Source organism: Urocampus carinirostris, chromosome 5, assembly GCF_059441175.1.
Source record: "Urocampus carinirostris isolate Australia breed hairy pipefish chromosome 5, RoL_Ucar_1.0, whole genome shotgun sequence".
NCBI classification, from domain to species: Eukaryota; Metazoa; Chordata; class Actinopteri; order Syngnathiformes; family Syngnathidae; genus Urocampus; species Urocampus carinirostris.
The window spans coordinates 7,123,019-7,141,303 of record NC_142353.1 but is presented as its reverse complement, the minus strand read 5'-3'; the positions used below and the strand labels follow the sequence as shown (position 1 = coordinate 7,141,303).

The window sequence follows — 18,285 nt, the reverse complement described above, 5'->3', positions numbered from 1 at the left end:
GTTGCCACGGCAATGACAAAGCACTGGTTCTATCAAATAAAAGGGCTCACATTGGCAACTTTCACCTCATTCACCTTTTCTTTCGGCGCACTAGTAAATACCATATTCGTAATCACTAACTACACGGTAGTCGCAATTCTTAATAGTGCCATGATCCGAAAAGACATGACGTCAACAACTCAGAGGAGAGAGGAAAACCATGCCGCGTGGGTAACGACATCAGGTTTCTGAGGTCACGCCGCTTTTGGCGTTCGGCAGCCTAAGTAAGTCAACGTTTTTGACCGTCAGTGACGGTAAGTGTTGTAACGGCGGAAAAAAATAAGAAAAATAGTTAAATCACACTGGTAATGAAAACGTAACAGTGTTATTCATAAGGCGGTTACTCCTAACACTGTAAATTACTAACAATTTTGTTACAAGGAATGACCAAACAGTAATAATCAAAATGTCACAATTTATACAACACACAAGGACAAACATTGTCCTGTGAAAGCATTTGTATGTTATGGCTCATCAAAGAGTGAAACATTGGGATGCATAGACATTTAAACCCTTAACAATACGGTAAAATTCACTTAAAATCCTAAACCAAGATGAACCCGATATGAATTGAATGCTGTTGTTGAACTGTTTGGAGAATCCCTGCAAGCGCTACTAAGGGCCCGGTCACACAGCCGTCTCCGTCTGTATTGCGGGTAAAATTTTGCGATTTTTTTTTTGCCCGTGGTTGCCCGCGATGGAAAATGCGCAAAATTGGCCAATCCGCTGTTCATCGGTGGTATGCCCGCAAAACAGACGCCGGCGACTGTTCCGCTCCCTCATCGCGTCATTTCCGCGTGTGGACCACGGGTATAAAAGCTGCCGAGCTGGTGTTATGCCGAGATTTGCATCCCCTCGCTACTACAACCACTTTTACCTCGTTTTATCTCACTTTTAGGGAATTTAATGGCAAACATATAACCAAAACCACTTGGTCTTGCATTTATTGGGAATGTAATACAACTTAAACCATTCCGTCGTTGTATTTGTTGTGAATGTAATCGAACGGTAATGCACGCCATATACAAATCACTTTTGAGCAGGTAACATGTTTATTTTGCCTTTTTCTATTCAAATCGCTCGTATTGAAACTGTTATGCACTCTACCATAAAGCTTATTTCTGCATAATAAGCTTTACGGTAGAGTGCATAACAGTTCTCAAAAGTGATTTATATACGGTGTGCATTACCGTTCGATTACGTTCACAACAAAAACAAAGACGGAATGGTTTATGTTGTATTACATTCCCAACAAATGCAAGACGAAGTGGATTTGGTTATATGTTCGCCATTACATTCCCTAAAAGTGATCTAAAAGTGAGATAAAACGAGGTAAAAGTGGTTGTAGTAGCGAGGGGATGCAAATCTCGGCAGGAATGCATTTCTCGGCATAACACTGGGCTGTAGAAATCATAACCGCTCAAGGCACAGTCCCGTGAAGATCAAGATTTCAAGCTATGGAACTGAAGAAGCCAATATGTTATTATTGTAATAGTTTTTCATTTTTATTTTATTATCTTGTTATGAAATGAAAAGAAATAAAAATGGATTAAGACGAGGTCACTACGGTGACGGGGATCCATGTTCACCCTTTGACGTCTCGAGCACAACTGACGTGTGCTCGGCAAATCGCCCTGTATATACGCGGAGAAAGGCGTTTGACTGTCACACGGGTAACACTCTAATTTCACGTAATAACACTGCGATACAGGCGCAGAACATGCTATGACCGTGCTCCACCCACGATTACCCACTGAAATTTCGCGTCCTACCCACGTGTAATCACGCCCTAGCCGCGGCCATACCACGTCGTTCCGCGTCATTTCTGCGTCATTGCCTTGTGTGTACCACGTGTGCCGCCCGCGGTTAACACGTGGTCTAAAGTTTTGAGCAGCGCAAAACTTTTTCATGCGGCCAACCGCGTGTGAATTTCCGACCGCGTGTAAAGCACTGCTGTATCTCGTCTGTATCGCGATCTCAAAGCTTCCAACAGCGTCTGCTTCACAGGCAGAAATTTCTGGCCGTGATTCAGCCTCGATACAGACGCAAATGGCTGTGTGACCGAGCCCTAACATTGAGTAATCTAGGTAGGAACACACAGAAATAGAAGATTTTTATTCTCGCCTGAATTGTTTTTTGCAATCACATGCCTGCAGATAAGTGTAGCATGAGCATCTTAGCGAGAAAACCGCTGGGGCAATAGCATGAAGCCAAACCTGGTCCCAGGTCAAAGTTAAGCACAATCTGAATCACCAAATATTAGTATTTCACATATTTTTCTTTCCAAAATTGGCCATTTGTAAACTCCAAAAGGATCATTGACTACAGACATTTTACAGAAACATCTTTGCTTCTCAACAATCTTACGGCCCGCCGCCAGGCTGCCGAAACATTGAGGGATTAAATGGACTGTGTTTATAGCTCATATATTTTTGCTTATTATAAATGAATATTGTTTTTGTTTTATGACTGCAGTTATTTTACCATTAGGTGGCACAAAAATAATACACAATCTCCATTAAAATAAAGCCATGAATTTGTTTGCCTTAAGGGGTCATGATTTGGACATTTGAACAACTGAAAAAATGCCTCTTGTATATATATATATATATATATATATATATATACATATATATATATACATATATATATATATATGTATATACTGCAATGTTCCAGTACTAACGGACTGCGATGTTCCAGTACTAACCGACAATCGTTTGTAAGGTGAATTTGTTCGTAAGTTGCTTCAGTGCTATATTTTGTATGGAATGTATCTTTAAGGCTTGTATATGTAACTTGTATTGTTTTGTACTAAAAAATAAACATATCATGAAATAATATGCTCTATAAAAATAAATAAAGTTCGGTTTAACTTACTTTTCGAAGATGAGCTTCAAGGAGGTGGCTGAATAAAAACGATCCAACCATATTCTGAACAGCATCAAGCTTCCATATTCCACTATCATTTCAAATGAAACGGCTCGCCTCTTCTTCAAGTTTTACACCAACCGTATTGAATGGATGCACAAGATATCAAACAATAAAAATGTCAAAGTTCTTACAATATAGATAGAATGCTTACACACAAACTGGGAAGAGGAAGCGTATTTCTTCTTCAGGGTGGATGCTGGGTGACCTCTTACAGCGTCGCCACACACCGGTAGCGGCAGATAGAAGCACTACAGTAATGTCCTGTACTCGGAAAAAGGTGCACACATTACAAAATCTAACTTACTGCGATGTCCGGATATTTTTCGCCATCCCCAAAAAAATGTTCGTATCCATTTTTTGTAAGTCTGTATATACTGTATATATATATATATATATATATTCCATCCATCATCTGTCCATCCATCATCTGCACTGCTTATCCTCAGTAGGGTCGCAGAGAACTGGAGCCCATCCCAGCTATCTTTGGGCAGAGGGCAAGGGACACCCTGAACTGGTTGCCAGCCAATCACAGGGCACACAGAGACATACAACTCGGTCACTCATTCACACCTAGGGACAACTTGGAACGGCTAAGTAATCTGACATGCATGTTTTGGGAATGTGAAAGGAACCCAGACTGTAAAGACGAAACCCACACAAGCACGGGGAGAACATGCAAACTCTGCACAGGAAGGCTGGTAGCTAGATTTGAACCTATGACCTCAGTACTGTGCCGTGGAAACGCTAACCACTCATCTGCCGTGCCGCCCTTTATCTATCTATCTATCTATAATGCAGAAATGACTGTAGAGTAGATGTAACATCGGGCTTAATAAAACCAGCCCAACCCCAAGCCAGCCTGCGGGCATTGAAGAACTAACCAGCCCGAGTCCGACAAATAACCCCTTAACATTGATAAACGAAGTTGTAGCTTCACTGTGTCACAGATCAATGGAAAGCTTAAACTCTTGGGATTCAAGATACAATGACCATTTAATAATACACTCACAGAAGCATTACTATCAGTCTGAGACAAGATACCCGAAAACTACAAAGCTGGCTTATCTCACCAATAACGTGCTCTCATTGTCAGCTGATTGTATGATTCCCCACAAATATAGTGTGGTCACATTCCTGAGAGTCCAGTGAATCCAACCGTGTAAAATCTTTACTCCAAAAGACAAGATATTGTCGACAGAAAAATAGGAATTCACCTTAAACATTTCAGCAATGTTTGACGATCTTCATTGGAATCTCCCCTTTAAGAATAAACCGACAAGTCAGGTTATTTGTAATACTTCCGTTAGCTTCTGACCTTTTGATTGACACAACTTTTGGCCAATTGAAAGCATTTTTCTACGGTCATTAGCCTGTGACAACCGAAGAGGACATACTTTAGAAAAAGAAAACATTATGAACAATTCGGCCTAAAAGATCTTTAACCAATAGTGAATACAATTCTCAATTTAAATATGTACACATTTACACTGTGTATTTAAATCAGAGCCGAAGGGAAACGTGCACAAAGCCAATTATGATTCATTGCAAGTGTGCACAATCATAGATTCACTTCCAGAAAGAGAAGTCAAATATTAACAATTCTTTCACAATGTCTAAAAATTGGCCAAAGTAAAGAACACTATGTTTTAAGGGCTGTGAAATGTTTAGTTTTTCAGATAGTGATCAGATTTAATAAGGTACTAGGTAAGGCTTGAAGCTATTGTCTCACATGTTTTCCAGCTGTGATGCCCATGCTACACTCTTTTGATTGCAAAAAAAGAATCAGGCGAGAATAAAAACACTTTTTTTCTGTGTGTTCTAAGTTAGATTAGATAGATAGATAGAGGTAGATGGATACTTTATTCATCCCCGCAGGGAAATTCACATTTCCAGCAGCATCCCTGCGCTGAGAACAATACAATAATAACGCAAAAAGAATACAATATACAAATACCCAATGTGACATGCCAATACCCACTGTAGCGTGTTGTATAGAGTATCTACATAGTGCTACACAGAATACACATTGCAATAAAATACGGTAATATGCAATGTAGGAGGTGTGGTTTAATGTGGGCCTTTACTCCGCCGGTGGAGTTAAAGAGCCTCATGGCATGGCATTACTCAATGTTAGTTGTACAAGCAGTGATTATTCCAGTTTAAGACAAAACTTTAGTTTTACTTTTCAAGAGAGACCAAAACTGTCCATATTCTTCAAAAACTTTAGGAGCATTTTGGTCTTTTCAGGGTTAAGGCGCAAGAAGTTAAGTGACATCCATCTTTTTATCTAAGTGAGGAAGGCCTCCAAATAGCTACAGTTTAGTGGGGCAGATTCCTCCATCGAAAACATACAGTTGAGTGTCATCTGTGTCGCCATTTAAACTGATATTATACTTGTGAATAATAACTGAACCATGTGGAACGCCACAGGTAACAGTAAAGGGCTCAGATGTCATTTCACCAAATTTAACACTATCTGAGCCCATGAGAGGATGGTTCCTGAGAGACCAATCCATTTTTGTGGACGATATAGTAAGATGTAATGGTCCACATTTTCAAAGGCAGCACTGAGGTCCAGTAGCAGCCAAATGCCAATCGGTACTGTTCACTCTGGACTCAGCCGAAACAAACTGGCAGCCTGACATTCGCATCGATGGCCTTCCTATCCCGACATCAAAGGAAGCAGTTTTCCTGGGAGTTCAGTATGATCAACGCCTCACATTCGGAGCACACGCCCAAAAAGTCACACTTAATATGAGACGAAAATCAAACCTCCTCCGAATGGTAGGTGGAAGCTCCTGGGGCTGGTATCCCGAAGACCTACGCACACTATACCTCGCGCTAGTCCGTAGCATAGCAGAATATGCCGCCCCAGCCTGGACACCATGGTTGGCACAGTCAGGCTTAGATAAACTGGAAGCTGCCCAATTACATGCCGTCAGGGCAATCACAAGACAACTACTGGACTGTCTCAGAAAATTAGAATATTGTGATAAAGTTCTTTATTTTCTGTAATGCAATTAAAAAAACAAAAATGTCATACATTCTGGATTCATTACACATCAACTGAACTATTTCAAGCCTTTTATTATTTTAATATTGCTGAATTTGGCTTACAGCTTAAGAAAACTCAAAAATCCTATCTCAAAATATTAGAATATCATGAAAAAGTATACAAGTAGGCTATTCAACTAATCACCTGAATCATCTAATTAACTCAAAACACCTTGCGAGGGTTTCCTGAGCCTTAAAAACACTCAGCTTGGTTCAGTAAACTAAATCACTGCTGATCTGACTGCTGTCCAGAGGACCATCATTGATACCCTCCATCAGGAGGGTAAGACACAAAAAGAAATTTCTCAAAGAGCAGGCTGTTCACAGAGTGCAGTTTCAAAGCATATCCACAAAAAGTCTGTTGGAAGGGAAAAATGTGGCCGGAAACGCTGCACAACCAAGAGAGATGACCGCAGCCTTAACAAAATTGTGAAGAAGAGCCGCTTCCAGAATTTGAGGGAGCTTCAAAGACAGTGGGCTGAAGCTGGAGTCCAGGTATCAAAAGCCACAGTTCACAGACGTGTCCGGGAAATGGGCTACAATAGCCGTATTCCCATGGTCAAGCCACTTCTGAACTCAAGACAACGGAAGAAGCGTCTGACTTGGGCTATGGAGAAGAAGCACTGGACAGTTGCATAGGTGTCCAAAGTCCTCTTTTCAGACGAAAGCAAGTTTTGCATTTCATTTGGAAGTCAAGGCGCCAAAGTCTGGAGAAAGGCTGGAGAGGAGCAAAATCCAAGTTGCTTGAAATCCAGTGTGAAGTTCCCACAGTCAGCAATGGTTTGGGGAGCCATGTCAGCTGCTGGTGTTGGTCCACTGTGTTTCATCAAGTCCAGAGTAAATGCAACTGTGTACCAAGAGATTTTAGAGCACTACATGCTTCCATCTGCTGAAAAGCCCTATGGAGATGAGTATTTCATTTTCCAGCATGATCTGGCACCTGCCCACAGTGCCAAAACCACCAGTAACTGGTGCACTGACCATGGCATCACTGTCCTTGATTGGCCTGCTAATTCCCCTGACCTGAACCCCATTGAGAATTTGTGGGGTATAGTTACGAAGAAGATGAAAGACACCAGACCTACAAATGCAAATGAGCTGAAGGCCTCTATCGAAGCATCCTGGGCATCAATAACACCTCAGCAATGCCACAGGCTGATTGCCTCCATGCCACGCCGGATTGATGCAGTAATCCGTGCAAAAGGATTCCCAACCAAGTACTGAGTGCATCAATGGACATTTTCAAATGTTTGATTTAGTTTTGCTGTTATAAAATTATTTTTCTACTTGGTCTGAGGAAGTATTCTAATATTTTGAGATAGGATTTTTGAGTTTTTTTCAGCTGTAAGCCAAAATCAGCAATATTCAAATAATAAAAGGCTTGAAATAGTTCAGTTGATGTGTAATGAATCCAGAATGTATGACATTTTTGTTTTTTTAATTGCATTACAGAAAATAAAGAACTTTATCACAATATTCTAATTTTCTGAGACAGTCCAGTATACTCGACCCCTGCAGACATCGTCCGATATGAAGCCAAAGTACCCCCAATAAAATACCGTTTCGACCAACTTAGCACGCTCATGGCAGAGAAATGGCAAGCCCTGCCTGACTCAGACGCCAGACGACAACTACTGGAAACTAAAGTACACCAGAGACTACAACGTGGAGATTGGCGATCAAAAGTCATCCCCGAACTGCAACGCCTACAAATCTCACCGATGTTTAACACCACTAGACGAGCCCCGCCTTGGCTACAGTTCCAACCACTAGAGGTCCGTTTCACCAACACCCAGAAATCGGATCCACTGGAACAGCAACTTACGAAAGCCAACCAAGCCTTTAAAGACTTACCTACATCAGACTTAATCATCTACACTGATGGTTCAGCTGTGGAGGGCTATAAAAATGGTGGAGCAGGAATAGTGGTATATACTGCAGAGAATGAACTCATCAGACGATGGCACTCACCGACTGGTAAATGGGCTAGCTCGTTCCAAGCCGAGAGGACGGCCCTGCATGCAGCCATAAAATGGCTGACCGAATTTACAGATCGCCCCTGGACGTCTGCTACCGTCGCCAGTGACTCGCGCTCACTACTCGAGGCATTAGGCAACCCGCATTCGACAGATGCAGACATCTACGATCTACAGCATCTAATTGCGACCCTCTCCCAGAGGAAAAGAATACAGCTATTGTGGATCCCAGGACATTGCGGACTGCCTGGCAATGAACAAGCCGATGCAGAGGCCTCCCTAGGCTCCAGCCTCCCACAACCGAACCACCCGCTGGACCAACACACTACGAGGGCTCTCATAACACGTAGCTACATACCTACTGCTCCCAGCCATCCTCGCCTCAGCTCATTCCTGAATGTGCTACAAAACCTAACAGAGGAACAATCCCTGCCCAAAGCTGAACGCACAGACCTCATCCGCTTTCGGAGCGGCCACCATCCGCTGCTCCGACGCTGGCAATTCCTCCTCCGCAAGTCGGCCACCGACATCTGTCGACTTTGTGGGGAGAGTGAGGAATCGGCCGAACACCTATGGGTCGATTGCCCCGCCTTCATCGCGGACCGTCAACGATGGGCAGTTGGATCCGAATTCGCGGAACTCGTAGCACGACCGAAGCGTTCCATGTCGTTCCTAAAGATCATCTTTAGACGACTTGAAGCGATCTAGCAGCAGCAGTAGCAGCTACAATGATGAAGCGCTGGAGACCATTGCCAGTAGAAGAGCATTGGTTACCTTGGCTATGACTGTTTTTTTTTCTTGTGAGGAGGAGGAGGAAGTCTTCTCCCTCTCACTTTTTTTTAAATTATCCACCCGGCCTCTGTGCTTCTGCGCGCTCTGGTTCTGTTGAACAAAAAAGGGAAGAATCCATTGCGTGCCCGGATCCTCCAGAGAGAAAAGCTAAGTAAGAACAATTACGGAATGATGACGAGGCTTATTTTAAAAAGTCAGCTGGAGAGAAGCCTGGCCCAGCTAGAACCTGAAGCAATGACTGACATTTTAGGTCTGACCCAACCCGAAATTCCGTTTGAGTTTGGGGTTATAATCTTACCTCTAGGTTTTGGTATTCAGAACATTCAGAAAGACATTAAAAGACAACTAAAGATAGCTAATGTTTGTGAATTTCGAATGAAACCATTTTATTGATTTATGTATTTGACGTTTCCAGTACAATAACGTATGAATCCGTTTTCAGAAGCATTGTCCTCTAGTGCTAAAATGTAAAAATACCTTTTTTTTTGTATTATTAAAAAAAAAAAATCGACTCCAAAGGCTTCAGTGCGTCTCATCATTAAGTATGAAGCCTCTGGGAATTATTTCAGTATGATAAATCCCCAATAGATGACAGGAATGTCTGATCGAGGAGCCCCCACTTCCTGGTGTGGCTTTGCTTCATCTATCCAGCGATTGAGTGAGTGCGGGCGGCCCCCGGGAGACCTAAATTGTGGGATCACATCACTAGAAAACTTCAGGGGATGACAAGATCTTGCAAGACACATGCCTCCATAAGTTCAGTGTTTTTGCAATAAAATGTTTTTTTTGCGAGCAAAGTGCCCTTCCGTTTATGGAGATCATTGTTTAGATAATGGAGGTATTACCAAAAAAGTAGTAGTCTTGGAAGTTTTCTTGGAAACGAGTATCTTCAAGAAACTAAGCAATGTTCAATTGTTGGTTAATTAACAATGGTAAATGGCAAGAAACATTCATTTTTAGTAATGAAAAATGATGGTTGAAGCTTTCTTTTAAAATGTCCTATGCCTACATAGCTTGGTGGGCAAGTGTATCCCTTAACCACTTCACATTTCCTGTGGTGTGTCTTGGGCAAGTACAGCCTGGTGGCGCACATTCCTCTCCAGGCCAAAAACTGTTTCCACTAAGTCTTGAACTAGGGACCATTCGCATGTTAGGCGAATGTGCTAACCACTCCTCTACGGAAACATTACCAAACTGTTATCTGTAGGCCTTCAAAAATAAGTCAAAAGGGCGAAACTTTGCTGCTACCCGCAATTCCCCTTTGAATGAGTCAATGTTTTTGGATAATTAATTAATGTAACTAATTTAAATAATATATTCATTTTTGAGGGAACCAATTCATTTTTTTATCCATCAAATTATTACATAATTTGAACATCAATATGTTCCCAAAATGTTTTTCAGATGAAGTGTTTGAGGAGTATTTTAGGAGTGACAAGATTGGATAGATTGAGAAATGAAATTGTGAGAGACAGAACTGCAGTACTAGAGGAACTGAGCAAGCGTGTGGATAAGAGAGTACTCAGTTGGTTTGGACACATGGAGAGGATGGATGAGGAGCGAATGTTGAAGAGGATCAACAGAGCAGAAGTAAATGGAAGGAGACCAAGAAGAAGGCCGCGATTGACGTGGATGGATGGTGTTATAAGTGCACTGGAGGAAAGAGGTAGGGAGTTAGAGAGGTAGGTAGGTAGGTAGGTAGGTTAGGTAGGTAGATAGAGATAGATCATCAATACAATAGTACACTAAACGCGAATTCCTTTGACCTTTAAGAGACAAAAAGTCTCTGAGCCTCTACTGTCACAAAAGCAAGACGTAATGTCAGAAAGACACAACTGATGCAATGCGTATTGCACAATGTTATACTCATAGTTTCAGAAAAAAGGTTTTCCCCTGTATCAGTATTGCCACAAGCTGCTGCCCTTCAATGTGAGGATCCTGCTCATCTCTGAAGCGCAGGATGACACTTTACACCATAAAAAAAAAACAACAGCGACCAGATGATGAAGGTTCTGTATCTGCTGGTAACCGTGGAAACCAGCATGATTTGTTTCATTTGTGGGACCAAACCTCTACCCTACGAAAAAACGCAATGGAAAGGGATGGGCCGCTCTAGGCTGTACTTGCCCAAGAGACACCAGAGAAAGTGGTGCCCTGACATCTCTGTAAGTTAAAGTATCCTTGAACAGAGTGTATATTAGCCATATTAGCGGGAGACCTTTATATAAGGGCCCGGTCACACAGCCGTTTGCGTCTGTATCGCAGGTAAAATTTTGCGTTTTTTTTTTTTTTTTTTTTTTTGCCCGTGGTTGCCCGCGATGGAAAATGCGCAAAATTGGCCAACCCGCTGTTCATCGGTGGTATGCCCGCAAAACAGACGCCGGCGACTGTTCCGCTCCCTCATCGCGTCATTTCCGCGTCATTTCCGCGTGTGGACCATGGGTAGAAAAACTGCCAAGCCGGTGTTATGCCGAGAAATGCATCCTTGCCGAGATTTGCATCCCCTCGCTACTACAACCACTTTTACCTCGTTTTATCTCACTTTTAGGGAATTTAATGGCAAACATATAACCAAAACCACTTGGTCTTGCATTTATTGGGAATGTAATACAACTTAAACCATTCCGTCTTTGTATTTGTTGTGAAAGTAATCGAACGGTAATGCACACCGTATACAAATCACTTTTGAGCAGGTAACATGTTTATTTTGCCTTTTTCTATTCAAATCGCTCGTATTGAAACTGCTATGCACTCTACCATAAAGCTTATTTCTGCATAATAAGCTTTACGGTAGAGTGCATAACAGTTCTCAAAAGTTATGTATATACGGTGTGCATTACCGTTCGATTACGTTCACAACAAAAACAAAGACGGAATGGTTTATGTTGTATTACATTCCCAACAAATGCAAGACGAAGTGGATTTGGTTATATGTTCGCCATTACATTCCCTAAAAGTGGTATAAAAGTGAGATAAAACGAGGTAAAAGTGGTTGTAGTAGCGAGGGGATGCAAATCTCGGCAGGGATGCATTTCTCAGCATAACACCGGGCTGTAGAAATCATAACCGCTCAAGACACAGTCCCGTGAAGATCAAGATTTCAAGCTATGGCATTGAAGAAGCCAATATGTTATTATTGTAATAGTTTTTCATTTTTATTTTATTATCTTGGTATGAAATGAAAAGAAATGTCAAGAAATAAAAATGGGTTAAGACGAGGTCACTACGGTGACGGGGATCCATGTTCACCCCTTGACGTCTCGAGCACAACTGACGTGTGCTCTGCAAATCGCGCTGTATATACGCGGAGAAAGGTGTTTGACCGTCACACGGGTAACACGCTGATTTCACGTAATAACACCGCGATACAGGCGCAGAAAATGCTATGACCGTGCTCCACCCACGATTACCCGCTGAAATTTCGCGTCCTACCCACGTGCAACCACGCCCTAGCCGCGGCCATACCACGTCGTTCCGCGTAATTTATGCGTCATTGCCTTGTGTGTACCACGTGTGCCGCCCGCGGTTAACACGTGGTCTAAAGTTTTGAGCAGCGCAAAACTTTTTCACGCGGCCAACGTGTGAATTTCCGACCGCGAGTAAAGCACTGCTGTATCCCGTCTGTATGGCGATCTCAAAGCGTCCAACAGCGTCTGCTTCACAGGCAGAAATTTCTGGCCGTGATTCAGCCTCGATACGCCCGTGAAAGGCTGTGTGACCGGGCCCTAAAAGTTTTGAGCAGCGCAAAAGTTTTGAGCAGCGCAAAACTTATTCGCGCTGCCAACCGCGTGTGAATTTCCGACCGCGTGTAAAGCACTGCTGTATCTCGTCTGTATGGCGATCTCAAAGCGTCCAACAGCGTCTGCTTCACAGGCAGAAATTTCTGGCCGTGATTCAGCCTCGATACGCCCGTGAAAGGCTGTGTGACCGGGCCCTAAATAGCATACAATGCAAATTAGAAAAGAACATTGCAGTGATGAGTAGATGCAGAAAAAAACCTTCATACAGTGCCGGGAAAAAATATTTGCCCCCTTCCTCATTTCTGTTTTTTAGCATAGTTGTCTTTCACAAAGGTTTCAGAGACTACCTAAAAAAATACAAAACACAGTTATAAAATTTTCTTCAGTTTTCTCCCTTTGGGCAAATGTATATGTATGATATTATTTTACAGCTGTTTTGTTCAAATAGATAATTATTTCCTTTTGTTGATTATTGATTGCTGTTTTTGTGCTATGCCTAAATAGAAAGCCACAAAGTGGAATTGAACACTTTCTAATCAGAATTTCGTGTTGAGAGTAGGGGCACAGACAACCTTTTAGACATAAAAAGTTAATGAAAATAAATGTGAACATTTTTCACCCACCTAAAAAGAATTCACATAAATGTTGCCTCTTTCTGAGCCACTTTTCTACAAGCAACGACTTTCTAGACAGCCACTCCAGCCATTGATCCATTTCGCCCTTAGGTTAAGATTGCTATCCTAAAATAGCCAACGGCACAAAGTTACTAATGTAGTAGTGTAGAAAGTGGAGGAAGTATCCATGAATGCGCTCCAGGGCGTATCGGGCAAAATCTCCATGTGCACCTCACCTAAAAAATGTTTCTTGTGGAGAATGCTAGTGGAGCACCTACAGTAAACTGTTAGGCAGAGGGAAGAAACGCTACTCTTCTAGTTCTGGATTTGAAAATTAATAAAAGAAACACAAGAGTCCAATTCAATTTGAACAAAAGCCGGCTATTCAATGCACAAAGGAAAAGACAAGAGACAAAATTCAACATAAGAACACTCTTATCTGTTTGAAGGTGTTAGATGACAAATCTGGGTAATTTCAATTTCAGTTTCAGTTTAATGATTGGTCATCTACTCTAATTTCAGTCGATAAAGCTATTACTCGTAAAAGAATGTATTTTTATGCGCACCGATAGGATTTTAGAATCAACCTATATTTGTTTTCATGTCAGAATTACAGTCACACAATAATACACTTCAAATTTCAATTAAAATTCAAATAAAACCAACTTACAAAAACTCGTCGAGTTTGTGTTCTTCGCCCATTGTGAATTACACCATGACAGAGTCAAAACAAAGAAAGGAAGATATTTGGTATTCCCAGGCAATGTATTGCCAACAATTGCTATTGATAATCTCAGGTCCTGTCTGTCGTCTACGCTGGCATGCATGCTCTGCCTGCAGCAAAAAATACCTTATTGATTCTTGCTATAATGTCTTTTTTGGTTTTCTTTTTTTCTAACTGTATTGAAATAGGGGGTAACTAAGCATTGTTTGTCAATTAATATTTGTTTCATTTGATAATTTAGTTATATGATCAATTATTTTCTGCAGTGTGTTTCCTATCAACTTTTAAAAATTGTATTTCCTCTAAAAGATGAATTATCCTTTTTTAAACGGGATTACACAAGGAAGAGTGATAGACTGTGGCACACCATTAGTAAACCAGATTTGTAAAGAGAGGACCCATCAAGCAACTACTGACACGCACCCATAAACTCCTCCCTGCAGACATCTTTCCCAGGAACTGCTTGAAGATTAGCGTTAGTTTGAGCGACACCATTTTCCATCATCTACGTTAATTTCATTTGAAGCCCATCAGCCTCGGTGCAGAATCAACTCAATAACCTTGAATAAGCAAATGGTCTGGTTGGTATAGCAACTGCGGTGAAATAAAGTGATTTGTTTAAAAGTTTGTAAAACGTCATGTACTTTATTCAACAAGATCCTGTATAAAAACATTGCAAGACGTATTTGTTCAAACAATGACTTGTGTGCAATAAGTTTAAAATCCTTTTGAAACCATTCATTTTAAATATTGACTATTTTGTTACAATAGAAGTCAGCACTGAATACATGCATAGAAAGTCAAAATATGCTAAAAAATAGAGCATTTTGGTACACACCGGTTGCGTGATGCAATACAAATATTGAAATTCATTGACTAATATATTAATCTCAGCATTTGAAAGGAAATCCATTGAGACATGACCATTAATTACAACTTCATGATTTTGTACCGTACAGTGTGTGAATTTTCAAAGGAACAGTTTTATATTTTATAAATTACATACATCATGGAGTGGAGAACCTAATAACTGTACAGTAATTGATAGGTTTATTTTAAAAAACATGAATACACAATCTATTTTTCCAAAACTGGCACAAATGTGTAATCTCACAAAATACCTAGTCAAACATTGTCTCGCTGCAGCGATGTGCAGTCAGGTGAGGAAGGTGAGGCACAGCCACAACTCTTATCATGACAATATAAAATTAAAAATATATTAACTGGCTGTTTTATTTAGTTTTAGCATTTTTCCTCATTCAACTATATAGTTTTAGGATTTTGTTTTACAAAAACACTAAATTTCGCCATATATTATGGATATTATTAATATAATTACTATGTGTCGTAGTACTGTTCTTAGCGTCTGCAGATGGAGTAAGGCACGGAATTCTCTTGCTTCATGGCATAGGGTGATAGTGAGGCTAAAGATTCTGATTTGGCGCACTCCTCAGCCCCAACCAAGGCTTTTAGCTCTCTAACAGCACGTCAAGCCATACAGTAATTTATTTTGTGTTACATGGACTTTTCTCTTAATGCAAGATTACTTAAATATCGATTTTATTGAAACGCAGACTAGACTTTTTATATAAGGTAAAACAATACAACTTAGTTTCTATGCTAGTTATTTTATAGCTTTCTTGCTATGCCAATCAAATACAAGATAAGAATATTAATTTATAAGTCAATCTGACTGTGTCTCACCAGACTGACATTACCGCAGCTCACTGGAAATATACTTTGATACCAAATATTTACACGAGGCAACCCTGTTCTAGTTAAAATGCAAAACAATGTCAAGCAGCCCAAGCCTGACTTGAGTTTTTGTTCCAGCACCACACTAAATGTCAAACTATTCATAAAAGTTAAAAAAATGACCATTCAAAATGCTGCTTGGTACAAACGATTGAATTAGTCACATCATAAAAACAACTAAAAATTATGCATTACATTCAATAATTCCATCCAGTGTCTCCGAAATATATAGGTTAAGCTCAAACACCAATAACAACAGTTACATCTAGCATATTTTCCGCACTATAAGGCACACCTGAAAATCCCATTTTGTAAAGAAATTAGTTAATGTGCCTTATAACCAGGAGCGACTTATATCCCTTAGAATATAGCAGATACTATGTGAAATGTATAGAGTAGATATAGGTATGCGCTACTATACAGGGTTTTACAGTAATACCGTAGTTGAGCAATGATTGTGCAATGATTGCTCATCAATGACTTTAATTGTAAAACATTGTATACAACAAAAATCAAACCTGAGTAGATGAGAGTTACGACACTAAACCAGTGGTCAGGAACCCATGGCACGCGAGCCAGATCTGGCTCTTTTCATGAGTACACATGGCCCGTTGGTAATATTTTGCTCAAACAAATCGGTTTCATTTCAATTATGACATGCCATAAACCAAATTAGGTACCTGCAAAGCTGATACACAGATGATAATAATTATGTTCAGTCCAGTATATAAGGGGCACAGTTTTAACTACAGTTTACAGTCAAGGTGTTACACCAACAGACCCCGTTTACGCTGTACGTGTCTAAGGAATCCTTTATATGTAAGCTCATTAAACAATTTGGGTTCCCTGTTGTGACACTTTTTGATAAAAAAAAAAAAAAAAAGCACAGAACATTAAACATCCCAAAACACCAGCCAAGCACACAAAGCAATTTGACTGGGTCAGCAGTGTAGTATGCTCCCTCTCTCACAAGTGCCCACTGTGATGAAAGGAAATGTATTCATAAACTTTTTGTTTGCAGTATTTTGAGACTTTTTTTTTTAACAAAAGAACTGCTTGAAACTATGATTTAAGAAAAAAATGAAGAACAAAATGAGCCTGAAAGATCTTAAATAATTGCGGGAGGGAGACAAGTTTAAAGTGGTATGTTTACTGATATGGAACACAGGCTCTGGCATGAATATTTCATAAATGTTCTGAAATCATCTAACATCACACATAGAAATAAAAGGCGTTGAACAATTAACTTTTGTCTGGAGAGCGGGTTTGGTGGTTTTGTTAAATTTTGTCTAAAATGTATGGCATGAGTCCTTCAAAAATAAAATATAAAAATAATTTGCTATTGTCGCTTTTTATGTCAAAGAGGTTCCTGACCCCTGCACTAGACACCAGTTGCTCCATTTTTCACGGTGTTATAAACCCTTATTTGCATTGTGCATTCTCATTGGTTAAACACTACTTCAACAACAAATGTGAAAATAATGGAGAAAAAGTCTTTCATTAAAATACAACACAATCTCTTCTACATACGCATACATATTAAACTAAGAGGTTATTGACACACAGGTGAAGTAGAGAGACTGTTTAACCCAGTGATTTTCAACCACTGTGCCGCGACACACTAATGTGCCATGAGAAATTATCCAATGTCACTTTTTAAAATTTAAATTTTTATAAAACAGTAATGAATCATTTTCTGCAAATATGTCATTGTCAAGTGTCTGTGCTGTAAAAACTGGGGGTGTTATAAATTATATTGTAATTAAACATACTGTTTAGTGTCATTTTATAAGATTTTGGTTAGTGGTGTGCCGCAAAACTTTTCCAATGTAAAAAATGTGCCCTGGCTCTTAAAAAGGTTGAAAAACACTGGTTTAACCTATCAGAATGCTCATCAGTGTTGTGGCACCATAAAAGTGTGATAATGGGAAAAGCGCTAATGCCGTTTTGTATGTCATCTGTACCACAGGTGGGGTCTACTGGCATGTGTCGGCGCTCTCACTGCCACTGCACGTGTTAGATCCCCATTGCATACAATGTTATGGGATTTTGATCAGAAGCACACACCAGTCTATTTCATACACCCATAGACCAGTGCGCCATATGTATGAGAAATATAAGATAAAAGACTATTTCTGGGAGGTGGGCTTTATAACCCGCTGCCCAGCCTTATAATGCGGAAAACAATACTTTTCATTCCCCGTCCATGATTCATGATTAACATTATGTAATGCAGCTGTTCTGTTAAAATATGGAATGGATTTAAAGCAGCATCAAGCGATTCCTCTGTCTCTGAGAGTGAACAAAATCATAAAATCCAACAATTCTATAAAAATTGTTGTAAATGATATGCAAAAACAGCGGGGAGAAAAAAAGACTGTAAAAGTGTTCAATAACGACTTGGCGTGAGAAGCATCTCAAAGACCCAACGGTCTTGTAAATATGTGACATTGACTGTCGTGCATCTGCTGTTCCAGCATCTCTCAAATGTAGTTGTGCTTGATCACTGACTCACACGGAGGTCGCCGCTTTACGGTCTGTGTGGCCCTACTGGGGGCTGTGCTCGTACGAGGGGAACATGGACTTCCGGGTTTTGGGAGGGGGCGGTGGAGGCTTGCTATCAATTTTCATTGGCAGCGGAGGAATGAACTGCAAAG

The 18,285-nt window shown here is 40.5% G+C and overlaps 1 protein-coding gene across 1 annotated transcript in view; it reads right to left on the bottom strand.

Annotated features, from left to right (window-relative positions):
- Positions 1–14,511: 14,511 nt before the first annotated feature.
- dock5 (dedicator of cytokinesis 5) overlaps positions 14,512–18,285 on the bottom strand; it is a 59,683-nt gene continuing 55,909 nt past the window's right edge. The window contains exon 51 of the mRNA XM_088335503.1: positions 14,512–18,277. Coding sequence (XP_088191629.1) covers positions 18,176–18,277 — 102 coding nt within the window. The 3' untranslated portion in view covers positions 14,512–18,175. The remainder of the gene's footprint in view (positions 18,278–18,285) is intronic.